We start from the raw sequence: 20,003 nt of genomic DNA on the forward strand, positions 1-20,003 counted from the left end.
GCAGTGGTCAGTACCTATCAACAGTGGTCCAAGGGACGGGGTTATGGGTGGCTAAGGATCACTGATGCACATGAGGAGCAAAGGCTGTACTGTACTGTGGCTCAAATTTCTGAAAATGTTAATGCTGGTTCTGATAGAAAAGTGTCAGAACACACAGTGCATCACAGTTTGTTGGGTATGCTCAGGTGGTCATAATGTTATGGCTGATCGGTGTATAACGGTGATTGAAACGAAGGGCAGAGCACAGGTATACTCTAGGACCCTGTGACATCAGAGTCAACCGGCCTTACAACTTTCATGTATGGAGGATATAGGTAAAAAGGAAATATTTACACTTCCTCCCCTTAAACCAAAGCAAACACAAAACCTACCACTTTGAGTTACTTAAAACTGTACATTGTTCATGTGCCTCTGAAACTTTCCTTGCAAGGTCACTGCGGTATTTGGGCAGGCTAATGTTGGATGTTAGTCCAGGGTCTGTGTCATCAGTGGGGTTCAGTTAGGCCACATACAGCCTAAGGCGGCTGTCTCCCCCAGTCCCCACATCCAGGCAATTTAAAAGCTTTATACTCATGGGATCATCAGGCAGCAGCTTGCAGGCCTCAGCAAGGGCTGTAAAAGGTCTTGAGATTACTGTAACTTACACTGCAGGTGTAGGGGAAAGAGGAGGATGGATGCTAAAAATGTAATCAACGCAGAGCTTGTTCCCAGTCTCAATCTATTAGCGGGAGCGGGGGCTTGGTAATTATTTTCTTTCACTAAATCCGCTTCACTAGGGCTGACTGTGCAAGTGCAACTGTATTTATATTGTGTCTGTGGCATGGATGATCTGATTATTCCTTGTATTGTTGTTGCTGACCCTTTATTGAACAAACTTTATGGATCCTATAGGCTATCATGTACTTCATGACTATGAAAGCCTTTTGAGTCTCCATTAGTCAGAACTTTTACTGCCATTACAGCCAGAACAGCATGCAGGTAGGTGGCAGTTTGACTGGGCTGCAATTTGTAAGGAACCACATATTGTGTTATTAAGCATGAAAAATGTAGAGCAGAAAGTAATAAACTGCATTGACTTGCAGTTATGGTATAGTACATTTTTGCAATAGATAGCTTGCAAAATGTCTGGGGAAAATCAAGTTAATGGAGGTTGTTGAATGGGACTGAATGTTTTTCATTTTCTAGTATTGCTAAAAAGCCTGGTTGAAATGAAAGGAAGTCTGTTTTTTTAGCTTTTTCTTCTCTTTTAAGGATGATCTAAGGACAGACAGTGTTTGTTGTACAGAATATAAAGCCCCTATAAAGCCCTTGAGGCAAATTTGTGATATACCATGGGCTATATAAATTGACTTGATTTAAAGTACATTTACTCCAAGCCTGGAGTGTTGACTCCTTCATTTTGGTTTAATTTATTAAATATATAAATGATCAGTTTGACCAATACCAACAAAGCAAATGACCCAATGATTCATGTGTATAAACATTATTAGTACTTTTTCTTTTTTCTCACACAACTAAAGTGTAATAGGTCAAAGTTGATGAGGAAGTTGGTGTGTACCTTGCAAAGTTTGATTAACTATTATTTTGCTTGAAATCAGTCAGGCTGAGTTGGAGGTTTGTTTATAACCTTAATGACTGTAATGATTACGCATGTTTCAATTCCCATCTGACTTTTTTGTCTCCACGTATAAATCACCAGAATCTCTTGCATTATATGGTAACATCATTATGTTCATAAATGAATATAATAGATATAATGCATTAAAAAAAAATCATCGCACACACACGACTGCCCCCACTAGTGGAACACCCAACAAGGTGAGACTAAAATAGTTATTGAAGATAAAGCGTATTGCTGATGTTTCAGTCCTAATGATTCAGCTTTTGGCTGCTTTGAAAACCAGCTCTCTCAGCTGTTTCTGTCTCTGCCTCTTCCTCTGTTGCCTCTCTTAAGAGGCCACTGTCACTGTGAACAATATGCAACACCCAATATGAACACTTATTTATGAGCTCCAGGATATCTAATGACAATGACTTCAAACCAGTAATAAAGAATTTCTGTAAAGTGGGCATGAATAGTTAGTACTGAGAAAATCACTAAAATACGTCAAAATATAAAAGCTATAAGTCACTTAACACATAACCAAACTCATTACAGCCTCCGTGCAGTGCACTTTATGCTAATTAAGTGATTAATTAGAACTGATTAAGACCATAAAAACAATCTTACAACCTTATTTAAGCAACATTTTAAAAAACAGCTGTACCTGCTGAGTAAATCAGCTGCAGTGTGATGAAGAACCACTCACATCATAATCATTAGCGCTCAAAGGAAAGGTGTAAACTGTAGACAGTGTCATTACTTGTGAATTGGGGCCTCAGCAGGCTTTTTCACGACACTAATTATGAAAACAGTAGCAACAGTGTCAATAACACAAATACTGGTAATTTTTATAATAGTAAGTATTTACTTGGTTCAAGGAGGAACCTCATCCAAAGAAGGAAACAGGGCAGTTGCTGTAGCCCATGTGGCTACTAAACTCTGTCCCTGTAAGTTACACTCCTCAGACTGATGGGTGTCTCTTTGAGAGTGAGTAAGTAAGAGTGAAAGAGAGTCGGATCCAGAGAGAGAGAGAGGAAGACATATATAGGCCTGATGTGTATAGTGCTGATGTGCAGTTTGAGAAGCCAGTTCTAGACGATAGGCTTGCAGACAGACAGGCAGGTGGGGAGTGAATTCTACTGTACTATTTCTCCTTCACTGCTTTGCCAATAACTTTAGTGTTGCAATGGGTTTCTCATTTAGTCAGTGCCAAGCTGCACAGACTCTGATAAGACTTCCTGAGCACACACTGATCCACTCTGCTGAATGTATGGTGAGGCAAACTGGCAGACAGCTTGCCTGTACTCAAGGAATCTAGAGACGTCATTTTAAATCAGTGGGAGTTATGTATTAGCAGAGAAATGTGGGAGTCACTTTAAACTATGAATCATCACTTTTTACTGCTTTTGATATGGGATTATTGCTCACAATATAAATAACAAGTTCCCAAGAACAGTCCTATCAGTTGATATTAATTTAGAAGGCAAAAATGTTGTTTAATCTATCACTCTGACCATGATATTTCATTCATGGTCTGCCATGACAGCTCATAGCTGATCAGCTGATCGACTATCAGCTGACTCCTCCGATCCATAACACCATATTTAGTCAGTGAGGTCTTGACAGCTGATTCTCTTACTCTGCTGTTGACCTAAGTTACTGTATGTTCCCTCAACCCCCTCCTGCTGTTGTTTGTAGACGGATGCTGTTCAAACTATTTTGAATAATGGCTTTTGTACCATGGTTTTATATTTATGGTAATATTTCTTTGGGGTTTTTATTGCTATTTGCGCTGACTATCTCGCATGCTTCTTTTTGGATTCATCTGGGAAGCATCCTCCAAAGCAAAATCCCTGATGTCAAATATAAAAGCGATAAGTTGTTCTAATAAATGCTGCTACAGTCTTTGACACATCTCTAACTTTATTTCAGGATGTAAGGATTGATTTTAAGTTACAGGCCTTAAGGTTTTTATTATTTCTTATTAAATCCCATTTTTCGGCAAAGCCATTTCAAACATTTATGTTCAATAATTATCTCTCTATATATAAAAGGAGGCTTCAATATTACTGGTGGAGCGATTACCTGCACACCCTCAATGGATTCGCAGGAACGATGATTGTATGCATGTACTTCAGCGGTACAATTTGTAATTTCATCTTATTTATAGAAGCCTTTCTAGTTAGCTCTCCCACAGTCAGAGATGTGTTAACTTACTGTTAATTCAAACCACAAAGCTGCAGTTTCACATTTAAAGTATCCAACCAGTGAACCATGAGGTTTCCTTTTTTTTTTTTTTTGTGAAGGTGCAGGAAAACAGGGAATGGCATCTCAGAATATGGAACCTGTATTGCGCAATGCAGAAAAAGGCATTTTTGGTAGAACAAGGCTAAAATGAATTACTTAATTTATTTCTTACCCATTACTTTTGATTTATTATTTATCTATATACATGTCGTAGAAGGTCTCACAGTCAAAATAAATTACTCAGATTGGTCTGTTTCCTTGTTTTTCCACCAATAGTCTGAAATACAAAGATATTCAGTTTATAATGATATAAAAACAAAGTAAAGCAGCAAATCTGCATTCTTGAACCAACAAATTGTTTAATTTATATATAATTTTAAGATTATTGAAATTTTTCAGTCAATTGACTAATTGTTTCAACATTAACTGAATTCATGCATTCACTGCAAATGATGGAATGTAATGTGATTTCAGAAATCATTAACCTTTAGCCATGTTATACTGTACTGAAATGTGTTCCAGTCCCCCGTGACTCACTCGTCATACAAAACACTGTAAAATGTTTTAAATTTCCTAAGTTAAACATACGGAAAATATAGTATGCTGAATATTAAAATAGGGAAAGTTAAAGGTTTAAGTGTTTTCTGTCACAGCAGTCAAAGAAGAAATGCTGGATGGACTATTAAGCTCACAGTAAGCCGATTTAAACAGCTGCCAACAGCGATTATGCAATATGGGGTTCTCCTGTGACTTGTGTCACCCTTCCAAGATTGGCTCAGCCCTCTTAGACCTTGCTGCCCTCAGGAGCAAAGAGTGTCCATCATATTCATAATTATCTGGAAGGGAGGTCTATCACCATCGCGTATTAGCAGCACAGAGATGGCATGGCAGTAAATAATCCCATCATTTCAGCCAGGGGAGGTCAGGCAGACATAAATTTAACACAGAGCACTTTTACATCCTGCAGGGCATTGTAGGGAGGTTTCATCATCTGAAGGATTGATGATTTGGATTTCCCTTTCCCTCCCTCTGTCTTTTTGCCAGAGCCAAGAACTTATCCAATAAGTACAGGAGAAAGTTTTGGCTTTTTTGATTCATACACATCTGAGCTGCAGTGGATGTTTGACTGCTTTGTACCCTTTGCATTTCTCCACTGGATTTCTGAAAATATTGTTCTAGTGAGCAACACCTGACCAATCAGTTTTGATGCCATACTAGGACGGGGACATGCTCTTCTATTAAGGAATGCATATTTGTCAGGTCAGAAGTGGATAATATCCACTGAAGGTAAATGTTTCACACATACACATGTTTTATGCATTGAAATAAACAGCATAAACTTTCCTAAGTCTCGCAAATTGCAAAACAATTCCTCATCATTTTTGTTACTGTATTTTCAGCTGGCATTGGACAGCAAACAAGATCTTCTTCTTTTTTCATTTTCCTAACTCCGGAAAGCACTTAATGTTTCTTTCCTGAAGTGCTCTATAAATAAAATATTGCTGCTCGACTGGAAATAGTGACATCTTTTGGAAAGTTGCTGATTTTCTTTAGTAGAATATATACAATGGAAAAAAACACACACTTACATACTTGCACACTTACCTACAACATTTTTTTTTTTTTTTTCACCTTTTGAGAGATTTAACCCTTTAAAATGTCCATGACTTTTTGTCCTCTCATACAATCCATTCCCTTTAGCATGACGGAGGACTTTCTTCTCTGGTTCTTATTCTCTCAGTTTGTTTTCCCCTGCCTGACATCTATAAAGTCTCAGTTCGGAGGATGCTCTGAGCGGTGGAGAGGAGCTCCGTCTCCGGGACATTGGGCGTCCATGGTGCGAGCAGCTTCGGATCACTCACTTAAGCAGCTAACATTTCAAACGGGCAATAAAGGGAGTCATAGTCCCTTTAGAACAATAAAACAGTGTTAGAGTCAGGGGTGGATGCACCGTAATACAGACAGATTTTTCACTGCCACTGTTGCAGCTGCTGCGCTCAGCAGAAAGAGAGAGACTGAATCAAAGGGCATTCACTCCAGCAAAGAAAGAGGGTGATTCACTGTAACATCCAGGTGTAACATTCACTTTTTCACCATGGCCAGAGGATAAAAGGTGTATCTGGATAGAAAAGGAGGTCATAGGGCATTAAAGTAATTCATGACCTTAATCAACCTCTGTCAGTGCAGCAACATTGGCTCTTGCACAAGTCTTTAAAGTGCCCTTAAAGTGTCCATCTCCTTTACATGTAAAACAGTAGAATTAAAAAAAATGAATTTTCTTTTCATAATATGTTACCCTCTGTATAGATTATTGCGGGGGCAGAGTAAGTCTGAGAAAAGAGAGGATTGTTCTCTCCATATATGACAAGATGTAAATCAGCGTGGGGGTGTTAATTTGTTTCTGTCCTTCCAGAGCAGGGACAGGGATGACAGCTAGGTGATGATCCCTCATGTCTGATCCATCTCACGCCTCATTCCCCTCACAGGAATAACATTGAACAGGGATTTAGCCAAGACCTTGACTTAACTGCCTGCTTGTAGAGAAAAGTGCACATTGTCTTTGTTGTGTGGGTGTGCAAGTCTTCATGTAGTAATATGCAGAAGGGTTTCCAGTGTTGAGACATGTGAGAGTATGTGTGTCATTTTGTGTTTCTTTGGCTTTGTTTTTGCATATGTATTCATGCCTGACTGTCAGCACATGTCAATGAACAGAAGATAGCTAAGGTTCAAAGCATGGATGGCCCTAACACTGATGTCCCAACATCCTTGAAACTGTCTTACGACCCTCGATGGAGTAATGGACAGCTATTGTTAACTAGAACACCCAATGTGTATTAATTTGCAGCTCAAAATAGTACCCAAATAGGGTTGATTAGTGACGTTTCCTACTACACAGCACAACTTTTTTACGAAACATATAGCCTGTATTAAAAATTAAACAATATATTTGTGACCCATGTCTTTACTTTGTAAAGTATGGGATACTTTGGAATCTGGGCTGAGTTTTGAAGATGGTAGGGCAGTCAGAAAATATTGACATATAGATTTACTATTAAGTCGGTTTTGGTCTTTTCATGGTATTTAAGAAAATTAATATATAGCAATACCAGCCTCTCCCTTTAAGGTATTTCCAACATAGTCACAAATGAGCTCGATGGCAGAGATTTTACCAACTCTTCATATCTAAATGAAAACTTGGTCATATGTCACAACCTTTGGTTGGATTAGGAAATGATCACATCCTTGGTAATTCGCATTAAAGCTGTTCTGGCGACTCAACACCTACCTATACTATGTTTTTTTTTCCCTTTAATTTGTCACCCATCTGAAGGTCTCAAGCTATTTGAACAAAGCACCAATCCCTTTATTTGTCTCTAGAATTTTTCTTTTTCTTTTTCGACTCCCCATTTTGCATAGAATGCCAATTTCAATACATGGTGATAAAAACAAGTCATGTTTTTTTCCTTACTGAAGTCCTACTCACTGTGCCAGTGTCAAGCACTCAAGATGTCTAGAGAGTATGTAGTCTTAGGGGTTGTTTAGGACTTAATTATGGGTCACCCTGAGCTTTTCTTTGAGATGAGATGGCATGTTGCACACCAGGAAACCCTTTGTTAGTTTGTGTGTCTGTACATATGCATAAGCATGCAAATATGTACCTTTTTAATATGCACTTTAACATAGAAAACCCCAGCAGGGCACATTGTCTTTCTGTTGTAGCCTAGCTGAACCCTTGTTGACTTTGCTGCAGTGACAGTTGCGCTAGAAACTTTAGATATGCTTTGGCAATGCTCCCCACTGCTACAAGTTTGGAACCAAAAGGTGATGCTAGAACTAAACTTCTGGAGTCTTAGAGTCTCCATCATATCCCTTCATTTTGCATTCATTAGCTTTGATAGTTGTTGGAGGAGATTAGGCAATGATATCCATTCCCATGTACTCTCAGAGGGGGGGCTCCTGCTCTGCAGTGATCGGGCAGGGACATCACCTAATGATTTATTCATACGAGAGAGATTTTTTTCATATTTTGTTCTCTCATCACCACACTTCTGACTTGCAAGTAGACCTCGCTCCCTCCCGCCCTCCTGTTAGCGTCTCTAATGCTGTCATCAGGTAATACCAAAAGCAAAGGGGGAACACAAGAGAAAAGAAAACGAAAACCTTGTCGTCTCCCTCTCTGTACCTAGTGCTTATTTGCCTGCTCTCCATTTGTATTAAGTCCCTCACAGCATGTGACAGACGTGTTTTGCATAATCACTGATTTCAAGTGTGAATAAAAAATGCTGACTGCTGTCCATGATTAATTTGTGGTCTCTCATTTCCTCTGCACATCCTCATCAGGCAGAGGCTTGCAGGAGCTAGAGGCCCAGTCTCATGAGCTCTAATCCTATAGCAAAGGAGGACAAGAAGCTCGAAAGCATCTAAATGAGGATGTTTACCTTTTGTTTTTGTGTGGTTGCAAGGATTACTTGTAATTAATTGGACCCCCTGCACAGAAAAAGCTGTCAGACAAATTACACAAACAAAAAACTAACATTTTTTAAATGAGTAAACACTCAAGGACACGCATACACGCACAGACAAATACACACATTATCTATCCCTCTTGTCCCCCTTTCCTCTCCTCCCGCTATAAACCACACAAACGCATTAAATTTACAGCTAGCGTAATTGAGGTTAATCAAATGTCTTTTTTTCCATATCTGTGTGTTTGCTCTTGTAGGCAATGCATGCACCATGTCGGAGTACAACAGGCTGAAGAACATGCTGCTGGATATGCAACCTAAAGTGTTGAAGACCGGAGAGCAGAGCAGGCAAAGAGACATGGAGGAGAAGAGAGCACTGGTGGACACCATGTTCAAATACCTGGATGTGGACCAGGACGACCGGCTGGTCAGTGATGAGTTGGAAAAGGTGGGCATCAAAAACACAGATTTCAAACCTCATCCAAGACAGGTTGGGGATAAGAATGTTATTTGCCCTGAAAACTACGGCAGCTTATTGCTGCCACCATGAAAAACAAAAAGTTGCTACATTTTTCGGAACAAAGGGAAACCTTTCTTGTTTTAATTAGGTCCTTTACGCTTAAAATGTGAGTCTCCGCACATATAGGATGGTAATTGATCTGATGTTTTCTTTTTTGTGTGTCTCGCACCAGAGTTATTACTGAGTGACTGACATGTGGCTGGAACATTTAATCATCTTGTTTAACAATGAAAAATGTACTGAGGTTATCTCCTCAGCAGGGTCTGATGGTAAACAGGGGGAACTGTAGAAAGGATTGGCATTGACATTTGCAGGGTGAGGAAATGAAATTATTGTGGGCATCATCTGGTATCAGGAAATGGGCATCAAAGATGGGTGTTAATTAGACTCCTCCCAACCAATTCTATGATCTCAATGACTTGAGCCAGAATGCAGTGAACCATGTTAGAGTCATTGCTGAGCACAGACCGCAACGGGAAGAGTAAATTGTTAAATGCTTCACAGTCTTAATGTCTAACATTTTAAATGGGCTGTAGCTCTTTCTTATTATGTGGAAATAGAAAGAGAGTGGCGGTATGCCAAAGAAAAACAAGTTTATTAGAAGCTGAAAATGAATAAGTGCAACTAAATATAGTTTCAAAATACCAAAGTAATTAATCTTTTGTCAACTCACTGTGGTTGTAAAGGACAACATGCTTTTTCGCCTTTTAAAATGAAAAAGATTGAGTGATTTTTGGCCTAGTTCTAGTGGCAGAAATAAATAATAAAACCCTTTTCTGGCAGAGCTGCACTAAAAGATCCAACAAAAGATTTTGATCAATCACAGCTGGCAATTACTAATGCTGACATGTTGCCAGGAAATATTTAGATAAGACGGCCTTATCCTGTATGAATTCATAAATTCAGTTTTACAGAGATAATGCTTTTAAGGATCAAAGGAATTCAAAGATGAATTCTGGTCATCCACCCAGACTTTCTCCAGTATTGGATCTATCTTTTGTCACAGATGGTCTTAGAGGGTAAAGTCCTGCACTTTGGGTATGAAGTATTTTATTCAAATGCCCAAGGACAGATCAGTCTGTGTCACTGAACACATGGCTGCAGTCTGCTCTAGGCAGCAACAAGAGGAAAAAGTTGCATCCCTTAATCTGCCATGTCACATGTGCAGCTCCATATAGAATCAATTGGAACAGATGAGCAAGAGGCTATATTTTTAGGCTTGGAAATCATAGCTTAAGGAATTAAACATGGGACATGTTGCCCTAAAAAACTCAACAGAGAATAATCAGATGGTCTTTCTTAAGGCTCCAGTGTGTAACTTTTAGGAGGATCTATTGTCAGAAATGGAATATAATATTTATGAATATAACTACTATTCATATATATATTTCAACATTTTGTTACTGTGCTTATACGAAAAACTATTTTTTTAGATTTTTTTGTGATTTCTTACGTTTATATCTGACAATTGCCACGAAAGAATATACACTAAATACAATAATTAGGTCTTATGTCTACATGATCAATAAGGACGTGACCACAGAATTCCAACATTCTTTCCAACATGAGCACTCTTTAACATAGATAGACCTACACTGACAATTGACTTTTGTACAGAAGCAACAGCTTTTACAGTATATAATGCAACTGGAGATATTGAGCACAAGCCAGGTCTTCTGTTTATCTCCCTAAAACTTTTGAACATCAACTATTCAAAGATAGTTCCCCTGAGAAAGGTGCACCACTAAAGTCGAAGAGAGGTCTCATAAATGACAAACAATGGAAGAGAGAGTGGTGCGTCTTCCCAGGGGAACATCTTTGAATGAACTCATGTGCAGTATACGCGAGTGTTTCTAAAATGGCAAGCAATCAGGAACAGCACTTACATGACAGATTACATATTTAACCCACCCCTTTTAAACAGAATGAAATCACTCTTAGAATGAGTCAGTTTTTCAGATTCTGGTGTTTCTGCACATGAGGCGTTTTCCCTCTGTTGGAAATGTTATTCTCATTATGGTTGAATATAAAGCCAATTTTAAACATTACTTATAATTGCCTCTATGTTCAGGTTGGCAGTTTATTTCAAATCACTATTGCATCTGCTGGAAACCTAAATGATCACTTGTTGTTGTAACAGCAAAGTTTGAAAGCTTTCATCAGAAGGCTGTAATATAGGTTTGATCACTATTGTGCTGTATCTTTTTATAAAAGTTAAATTTTGATAATGTGCAATAACTCATATGTAAAATACAGATTTAATTACATGGATGAGTCTATGATTCTTCCGTACATTAAGAGATAGGCTTAGCACAGTTGTTAATAGTCATAAAAATGCCTTGGCTATCCTATTAGAACAATTCTAAAATGTTAAATGTGTGTGGTATCTCCCCTGTGGAAATGTCAGATTTACATTAATACTGAACATGCATAATGTGGTTATATCCTACAGCATATGGCTTAGAATAAAAACGACGAAGGCAGGAGTTTGTTGGGTTTGTTATATGATTGAAAGCACCATATGTGTTTGTGTGTGTTAGATCTCTATGAAGGAGCACCTGGAGGACAGCCTGCTGGAGTGCACCATGCAGGACCTGCTGCGTTATGACGACTACAACAACGATGGACACCTCAGCCTGCACGAATTCTACACAGCTTTTCGTGAGTATTTAGTCTGTAGTTTGTGCTTTTCCCACTCTCTTCCTTTTTCTTTATTTTTCCATCTCATCCTTATTTTCTTTCTCTTCCCTGTGTACAATCAGAAGGATAAGATACAAAGTATTTGTCCCAGAGACCATATTATCCTGTAAAACTGTATCTCCTTCTTTAATCATGATGTGTGTCCTCTTTTAAAATATAAAACATTTCTACATACTGTAGCCCTACCTGTCTACATTTACTGCTAAACCTACATGCACAGTTTGCACTTGAGCACCTTTTGATTAATTAGTTTGCTTTAGTACATAAACAGTGCAGTACATATGTCACCCATGCTTTTATAAACTAAAAATACTCAGCTTACTGTCACTGCCACTCTTTAGAACCTGGTGACCTCCCATCCAGTCAGCTGCTCTCTCCACAGCAGCCATCAGGATAAAAGTGTTTCAGCCACAGATACATTGATAATTGCACACTAGCCCATGTGCCCAGACCCAGCCATGATTATAGCATCTGGAACAGCTATAATAGCCTTTGGGGTTTAGGCTGAGCGGCAGCTGAGAGGCAGGTTCCACCTTATTAAGACCAATAATCACAATTACTCCGTTAATGGTACTGTAGCATCAGCATCAAAATTGTTGGACCCCATGGCAACCTGCTGCAACTTCTGTTTTCAAACTCGTTTTTTATTTTCTTTTTTCTCTTTCATATCTCACTTCAAACTGCAGTGAAATAACTTGGATCTGGATCCAAAGTGGTGATAAAATCTGATAAAGTTGATGAATCCAGCAGTTAGCTGTGGCAGGTGGCCATTTCTAAGGCTGTACCTTCAGCTTGTGCAGGTCCATTAAGCCTCACAACTAATTTAGCCTCCTAATGACTGGTTTTAGTGGGAACCGTCCTGCTATTATTCTGTTACACTCCCCTCACCTTCCAGATGGGCAGTGATCAGACATCGCACGGTATTTATCTACCTACAGGCTGGCCTGCAGGGTTCTAGGCCATGTTTGTCAATGCATTTTATGTTTGACAAGCAGTTGAAGGAATGGGTTGGGACCAATAAAACAAGCTATTGATCAGATGACACTCAAGGTTAACTGTTAGGCTGCAGAAAGGCAACACCAAGAGGGAGTAATTATTTTTGAGTGGTACATCTGGTGTTCTGGATAATGTTGATAGTGTTGAACTATGTAAGTTTTTATGTAAGTGTATGTGTGTGTAACTGCAAATGTGTGTGTGTTTTCCTGGGATGCACTCAGCGCTATCCCCAGTGAGTGGTCTGGGAAGCAGAGCAGCCAGGAATCACAGGTGTGTTTAGTAGGGTGGAAATTTACAATATGGTCATACGCTTGGAAAATAGAATACGAATAATAGACCTAAATTATGTGAGAAGGTATTTTGCCCTGGTTGATATTCTGCTTTCAAACCAATTGTTAGATCTGATCTGAGGCCAACATTTGAAATAAAAGCTTTAGTCATGTTTTAGAGACCAAATAATTCAAAGCACAGGTGTAGAAAAAATGTACTAGCAATCCTTCTTTAGATTTTATGGTTTCCCTCTGTTGATCCTTTCTTTCTTCTGCTTTGATGTTAGAATCAAAACCCTCTGGCCCTTTCCCAAAAAGATAACTCCAGCTTCATTGTTGCTCCCACAGTCACTGAACTTGTGCTGCTAAGGAACGGTAATTGTGTTGTTTTGGTCCCTTTGCTGTCTTTGCTTTATTTAATGTATAAACCTTGACAAGTACATCGCTTTACAAAGCTCTGCTCTGTTGCCACCCAAATCTATTTTTTATTTTTTACCACAAATTGAATAGAAGGAATATGCTTGGAGAATACTCCTGAGATCATTGCATTGTTATCGATTTTTTTCCCTTATTCTACGTTTTACAAACCCAGCAGGTTGTTTTTATGTACTTTTTTACTTTTATGTACCGCCTCATTGACACCTTTGTTGAATAGATTTGACTTAAACATCTATTTTTTTTTTCTCCAAGCGTATGGAGAGATTACTGGCAAGTACAGGGAGACGACAATCACATTTACGATTGTGACTCATTTAGTCTAATCCAATCAGTACAATGATGGAATAATCCTAATAAGTCCTTGATTATCGGTTTTGTAAGTAAACAACAGTATGTAGTGTATAAGTATAGTCAGTAAATGATGGGAAGAAATTATGCTTCTAGGATTGGCAGTGGTAAGGTTTTCTTCCACAGAAATCCTAATGGAGGATCTAACTTAATTTCTTCTTTTTTACTTGTGTAACTGTTTTCACATGCCTTGAAAACTCACTTTACTAATGATTTAATTTACTAAACCGTGTATTTATAGTATAGTATAGTATTTGTCAGAGTACAGTTGTATGCAGCATGTAACCCTAAAATTGTAATCAAGGTGGAACCAATGATTATTTTAGTTATCGATTGTCAGAAATTAGAGGCACATGTCCAACACAAGTTCACAGAAGCTAATGTGACATCTTCAGATTGCTTGTTTAATAGTATTCAGTTTACAGTGATAAAAATCCTCCTCCTCACACACAAGTTAGACACAGAGAACATTTGACTTTTTGGTTGATAAATCTTGATTAAACCATGATCATGATTTTCTGTCAATTAACTATTCAATTAGTTGATTCAGCACTAAACACTATTTATATACTATTTATATTGTTTATATTTATTGCAAACCACACCAGAAATTCTGAGGTTTACTGCCAGAAAAACAGTGACTTCTTTTTCTTTTACAGCAGGAGTGAGTAATCAACCTTCTCTTTGCCATGGAGCATATTGCAGGACAGAGATAACAGAATAATGACTTTAAATCATCTCTGTGGTTTCACAAGGTTTTATTTCTTAACATTTATTATAGTGTCAAGGAGTGGATGGCTTGTACATGAGCCCTTTGTATCCAAATTAGAACCACTGTAATTAAACAGTAATAAATGTGCAGGAATTTGCCTCGGGGACGTTGGCCCTGATGCCAGAATCAAGATAATTCACAATAACTGTTCGGTAAGAAGCTGCCAGGTGAGCAGCTTTGTTGAGAGATATCTGAAGCCTGCAGATGTAATATATACGGTCACACAAGGTCAGAGCTCCTTTGTGGATACATGTGTATTATATAAAGCTGCCCTGCAGTGATACATGGACTGCGTGTGCATTATGTATGGTGAGTAACCTTTTGTAAATGTGCAGTCCAAGCTATCTGCGCTCCATTCCATAATATTGGCTTTTACACCGTTTTGTGGACTTTCACCATGACCTGCACAGTACATGTATTCATTAAATAAACCTTTAGTAAACGATGTGTCCTCATGGCTGCAAGATAGAGAATGCAGGTAGTTTTGGAAATCAACACAGTTAAAAAAGGGAAGATTTTGATCATAGAACAGGGTGATAATTCAGTATTATTTATTATATTGCAATATATTTAAATTTTCTATCAGTCATCATTACACCAGTTAAAGCTGAACACTGTGTGGAATTCATAACCCACCCACAGGAAGATTGAGACACTGCCACAGCGTTATTGGCTGTTACCCTTTAATTTACCACCATAAAACCAGAGGCTTTGTGTGTGATTTTGGTAGAAAACTTTAAAAGTTGTGTTGATACAGAAACGTTGGGACTGTTGGAGACCCTCTAGATCCTGCAGAGACCAGCATGGGAGAAGCAGAACAAAGATAAACACTGATGCTCATGAATTCAAGCTAACGCTCTCACCATTGTCAGCCCACTGGTTTGTTTATTTCACCATTCTCCATGATTGACTCTGGGTCATCAAGCCAGCAAATTAGGAGAGAAACACAGGGGAAAAGAGGAAAACATCAGAAGAAAGCGGACATTAGAGAAGAAAGCTGCAGGGCAGCAGCAGAAAGACAGCAGAAAGATGTGTGAAGTTTTAAAGAAAGAGATGAGAAAAAATGTGGAAAAGATGCTTACCATGTTCTTATCTTCTTTTTTAGACTACACATTACTGAAAATATTGTGGTTCTAACTTTTATATTCTTCCTGGAAGTTATCAGTCTTAGAGCAGCAATCCAACTGCATTTTCATTAAGATTTATTTTTCTGTTTCCTAACTTTTCCAATTTAAAATGCTTGTACAAGTATTTTGATAGCTTAAAAATTGATTTCAGGGTTGCTGAATTCTTTATCAGATTGATTTATTAAGTTTAACTTTGTTCATCAGACTAATAGAGGTTTACTCGAGCACGTAACTACACAGTTGTGGACCTTGTTAGTGTATGTTAACGAAACTATTAGTTGTTAAGGTGTAGCGCAATAAGCCAGTGGTCTTGTTTTTAATTTATTTACAAAAACACACAGCCGGTGAGCATCTAACTAGGACCAGGCTAGTTTCCTCTTGTTCCTATTGTTGTTCAATCTTTTTCCCACATGCACTTCTTCCCCTTCAAGCTTGTTCTCTTTTATTTTTTCTCAACATTCTTCCTCCACTGTGAGTCTATTTGTTTTCCATGACTCGTGTTAATAGTGGAATTATATGGAGATGCTCGGCTGCACTGGCAGGGCCACTCGGCAGGTCTGACTAATTAATCAAGAGAGTGAAGTAGCAGAGATGGAGAGGGAAGAGGAGGTAGGAGAGTGAGAGTATCATGTGGAGAAAAAGGGATTCTGAAAAGAGTGGGGGAGGAAAGATTAGAGCCTGTGGTGGAAGAAGGGAGAAGAGCCTCTCCGGAGGGGAATAGCCAGTGGGAGAAATTATAGAAAAAAATGAGTGAAAGTGGAAATGGAGAAAAGAAAATGAGATTGTTGCAATTGGTGGGGGTCAATAGGTTTGTAGTTGAAGAGAGTGGTGTGTGAAGGTTTGTATTTCTGTTTTGAAGACTTCATACAAGCATGATTCGTGCACATGTTCTTACTTCGTATCTCATCTTATATGCACCAATTGCACCAGGACACATTTCTCGTAGGTGTAAAAACCTACTTGACAATACATAATTCTGATTCTGATTCTGATTACAGTCTAAAGAAAGCATGTGCATTTTTTTACATTTCCGATGAGATAATCAGTTATTTAAATGTGTAAAATGCACATGCCTTTTTTTAAGGGCAACATTAAATTAAACTATATAGAAATGCTATATAGTATGGTCTACTTAAATATATAATTTATAACAAACACATCTTTACATGTCTGAATAAGCCAACCAGTTATCTCTGGCTAACAGTTTTTTTTATATTATTAGTTTTCAATAAATCATATAGCAAGCACATCTTTGCGTTCATTTAACATTGACCTCACTGTAACCAATTTATTTTTTATTTAGGCATATTATTGGAATATTCATAGACAATAATAGACAATATTGTCATAGATAAAACTGTATTACCCCAAGTGGAAAATGTGTTTGCACAGTGTCCATTATCCATGCCTCTCGAACATAGATGTATCTGAACACTACATGCAGTCACTCCGATGATTTATTCTGGCACCTTTTATCAGAACCAGCATTAACTTTTTCAGCGATTTGAGCTTCAGTACCTCGTCTTTAGCCAGCCTTCGCTCCCCACGTGCATCAATGAACCTTGGCCACCGATGACCCTGTCGCCAGTTCACCGCTTTTCCTTCCTTGGACCACTTTTGATAGGTACTGACCACTACAGACCAGGAACACCCCACAAGAGCTGCAGTTTTGAGAGATGCAACTTGATGGCCCTCGTCAAAGCTGCTCAAATCCTTACGCTTGCCCCAACACATCAACTTTAAGGGCAAAATGTTCACTTGCTGCCTAATATATCCCACCCACTGACAGGCGCCATGATAATGAGATAATCAGTGTTATTTAACATTATGTAGATAAAAAAAATCTGTGGATGCCAACTGCAATGTTTTCACAATAGCCCAGAACGGACAAACCAAAAGAAAACAAAGTGACTACACAGTGCCATAACAGTGCAGGTCAGTCAGTGCAGAAAATGCAGCTGGTGCAACAGAATCAAATATTTTTTCCTGCTGGACTTCATTTTACATCTGGTACGAATAAAGCTTTAAGACAACCCTGATGCCTCTAAAGCAAGATAATATATTTTTGTTGCTGCCTTGTAGCTCCCGTCAAGGTTTGATCTTTCATGTTTCTCAAGTTTGCCCTTAATCTGCACAAATGATCTTGCTGAGATCAGATATCCCTTTTACAACGGGAGCCTGTTGTTCTCTGACAGCCAAGTGGATGAGAGACCTCCAGCTAAGTCCTTAACAACAAAGTGACTTTGAACTGGAGGTCTTGGAGGTTCCCTCTGCACCCACACAATAGCATTCCCTCTTCCTTCTACTATCCTCTCTTTTATATTGTTTCCTTTTCATGTTTTCTCAACCACATCTTCATTTCTTCATCCCTTCCCTCTTTTTTTGATTTTTCTCTCACGTTTTCCCCTTCCTTTCCTTTCCTTTCCTTTCCTTTCCTTTCCTTTCCTTTCCTCCCCCTTAACACTCTCCCCTAGCTACTGTCTGATGCCTCATTACCGCTCAATGGACCTTTGCAGCTAATTGCCGGTGTGTGTATAAGGGGCTTTCTGGCACCCTCCAAGTGTCGTCTCTATTCCTGGGTAATTACCCAGTGTCAGGTAGCTGCAGTAACAGGTAAGGGGCTGTTGGGACTTTGGTCATCCTTCTTCCATGCTGCTCTGAGAGATTTTTTTTTTTTTTAACCAAATATTATGTAGCTGTTTAATTACTTGATCCATGTTTCTTGTGATCTGTAGTTGGTTTGATTCTGGAATAATATCGCTGTGAATATATTAATTTGTTCATCTTGCATCTTTAATTAGATTTATTTCCCGTGTTGCAGAGCTGTTGCCACTTACAAAAAACTACAACACATTAGTGAAACAGTGTTTGGCCAGACGCTTTGCTGACACTGTTTGTTGAAAGCAGCAAATAAAACATCTTCCATTGGGTAGATATAGTTAGAATTTTTGGTTCTGCATAATTACCCTCACAAATACATGCACTCATGTACTCACTTATACACATGCATATGCATTTCACATACTGTAACACACAAATACACCTTACAGCAAGTGGTCATCCAGCAGTCTGTTCTGAATACAATAGTGAGAGATGCCCAGTGAGTCGTCATGGCAACTGTGGCTGTCCAAATCATTTATTTAGTACAACACTTAGCTGATGTAGCTAATTCCGGAGAGGAGAGGAGAGGAGAGGAGAGGAGGTATGAACAGGTGATATGTAAGGAAGAGGGTACGACTAAAGCTAAAGCAAATATGGAGAGCATGCACCCACTGACAATTCGAAGAATGTGTACTTGGTGCGTGTGAGGGGTACTAGGGACTACATTATGGTCAGGAGGTTTAAAGATGCTAGCAGTCAGGCGCGCGCAGAATGCGCTAGTCCTATCGTATCTATCTATCTAGATCTATCTATCTGTATCGTATCGGTGGCGCCTGGCCCTACTCTGATCTATCGGTATCGGATCGCGGCGTATCGTATCCGTAGCTATCAGTATTATCTGCGTGAGGGGTATCTATCGTAGTGCGTAGCCTTCGTATCGGTGTGCTAGTCTATCATCTGTATGCTGAGTTCGCGCTGATCTACGTTCAGGGGTCGCGCGGATCGTACCGTTCGGTTGTCGTGGTGCGCTCTCCTCTCTATCCTATCCGCGCTGAGGCGTAGTCTGCAGTGGAGTCGGTGCGGGCTAAGTGGTTATGTCTAGTGAGTCGCAGTCGGTTCGGGGTTAGGTCCGTACGATCGTATCTAGTCTGATCAGTGTGGGGTGAAAGTAGTAGGAGGAAAGCAGAGGAAAAGCAAAAATTAAATGACATTCAGACAGTGTTTGTTGAGGCCCCTAATACAAAAAGAAGCAATCATATACCGTGTGCATCTAAATGAAAAAACATGAGCACTGTCCTCAAGGGGTATCTAGAGGCAGTGGGCCATCAATTTATTTTATATCACTACTACCCTTATTGTGCACAGCGTCTGTGCAGCACTTCAGTGAAACCCTCAAACCTTGACATACATCCTTTGTAAACATCTGCCAGAATAGACATATATTCCATAGGTGCAATTGCTTGTTAGAATAACAAAGTATCAGACCTCAGGATAAAATCACACAAACCGCATGGTTGACAGTCATTATTGCAGTCTTGTTAAACTGGAATAAAATTGGATCTAGTCCTCCTGATATTTTAGTAAAGATATGTGTCATTAGATCACCTTCTCTGGTGTTTTCAACAAAGTGTGAACCTATTGTGACATCACATAAAGCTTCCTGGGATCTATGGGTTTAATACATTTTTCATTAAAGGACAATGTCCAACTTAAGACTTTTTCTTTTATGTCTCAATACCTGCCAATTCTTCTCTACTATCAAAATATCAAATGTCAAAATGCCCCCGAAATACTTAAAAATAGATAGTTTGACATATTGGGAAATAGGCTTACCATTATTTGCTTGCCTTCTGAGAGTTAGAGAAGATTAGTACCACTCTCATGTTAGTATGGAGCTGGAGCCAGGAGGCAGTTAG

At 38.9% G+C, this 20,003-nt stretch overlaps 1 protein-coding gene across 1 annotated transcript in view; it reads left to right on the forward strand.

The window, feature by feature from the left end:
* Positions 1–20,003, forward strand: part of fstl4 (follistatin-like 4) — a 174,021-nt gene that overhangs the window by 102,806 nt on the left and 51,212 nt on the right. The window contains exons 4-5 of the mRNA XM_035665960.1: positions 8,574–8,764; positions 11,377–11,497. Of these exons, the coding sequence (XP_035521853.1) occupies positions 8,574–8,764; positions 11,377–11,497 (312 nt within the window). The remainder of the gene's footprint in view (positions 1–8,573; positions 8,765–11,376; positions 11,498–20,003) is intronic.

The sequence above is a fragment of the Morone saxatilis genome, unplaced genomic scaffold (genome assembly GCF_004916995.1).
Source record: "Morone saxatilis isolate NCDOM2014 unplaced genomic scaffold, NCSU_SB_2.0 Contig20, whole genome shotgun sequence".
NCBI lineage: Eukaryota > Metazoa > Chordata > Actinopteri > Moronidae > Morone > Morone saxatilis.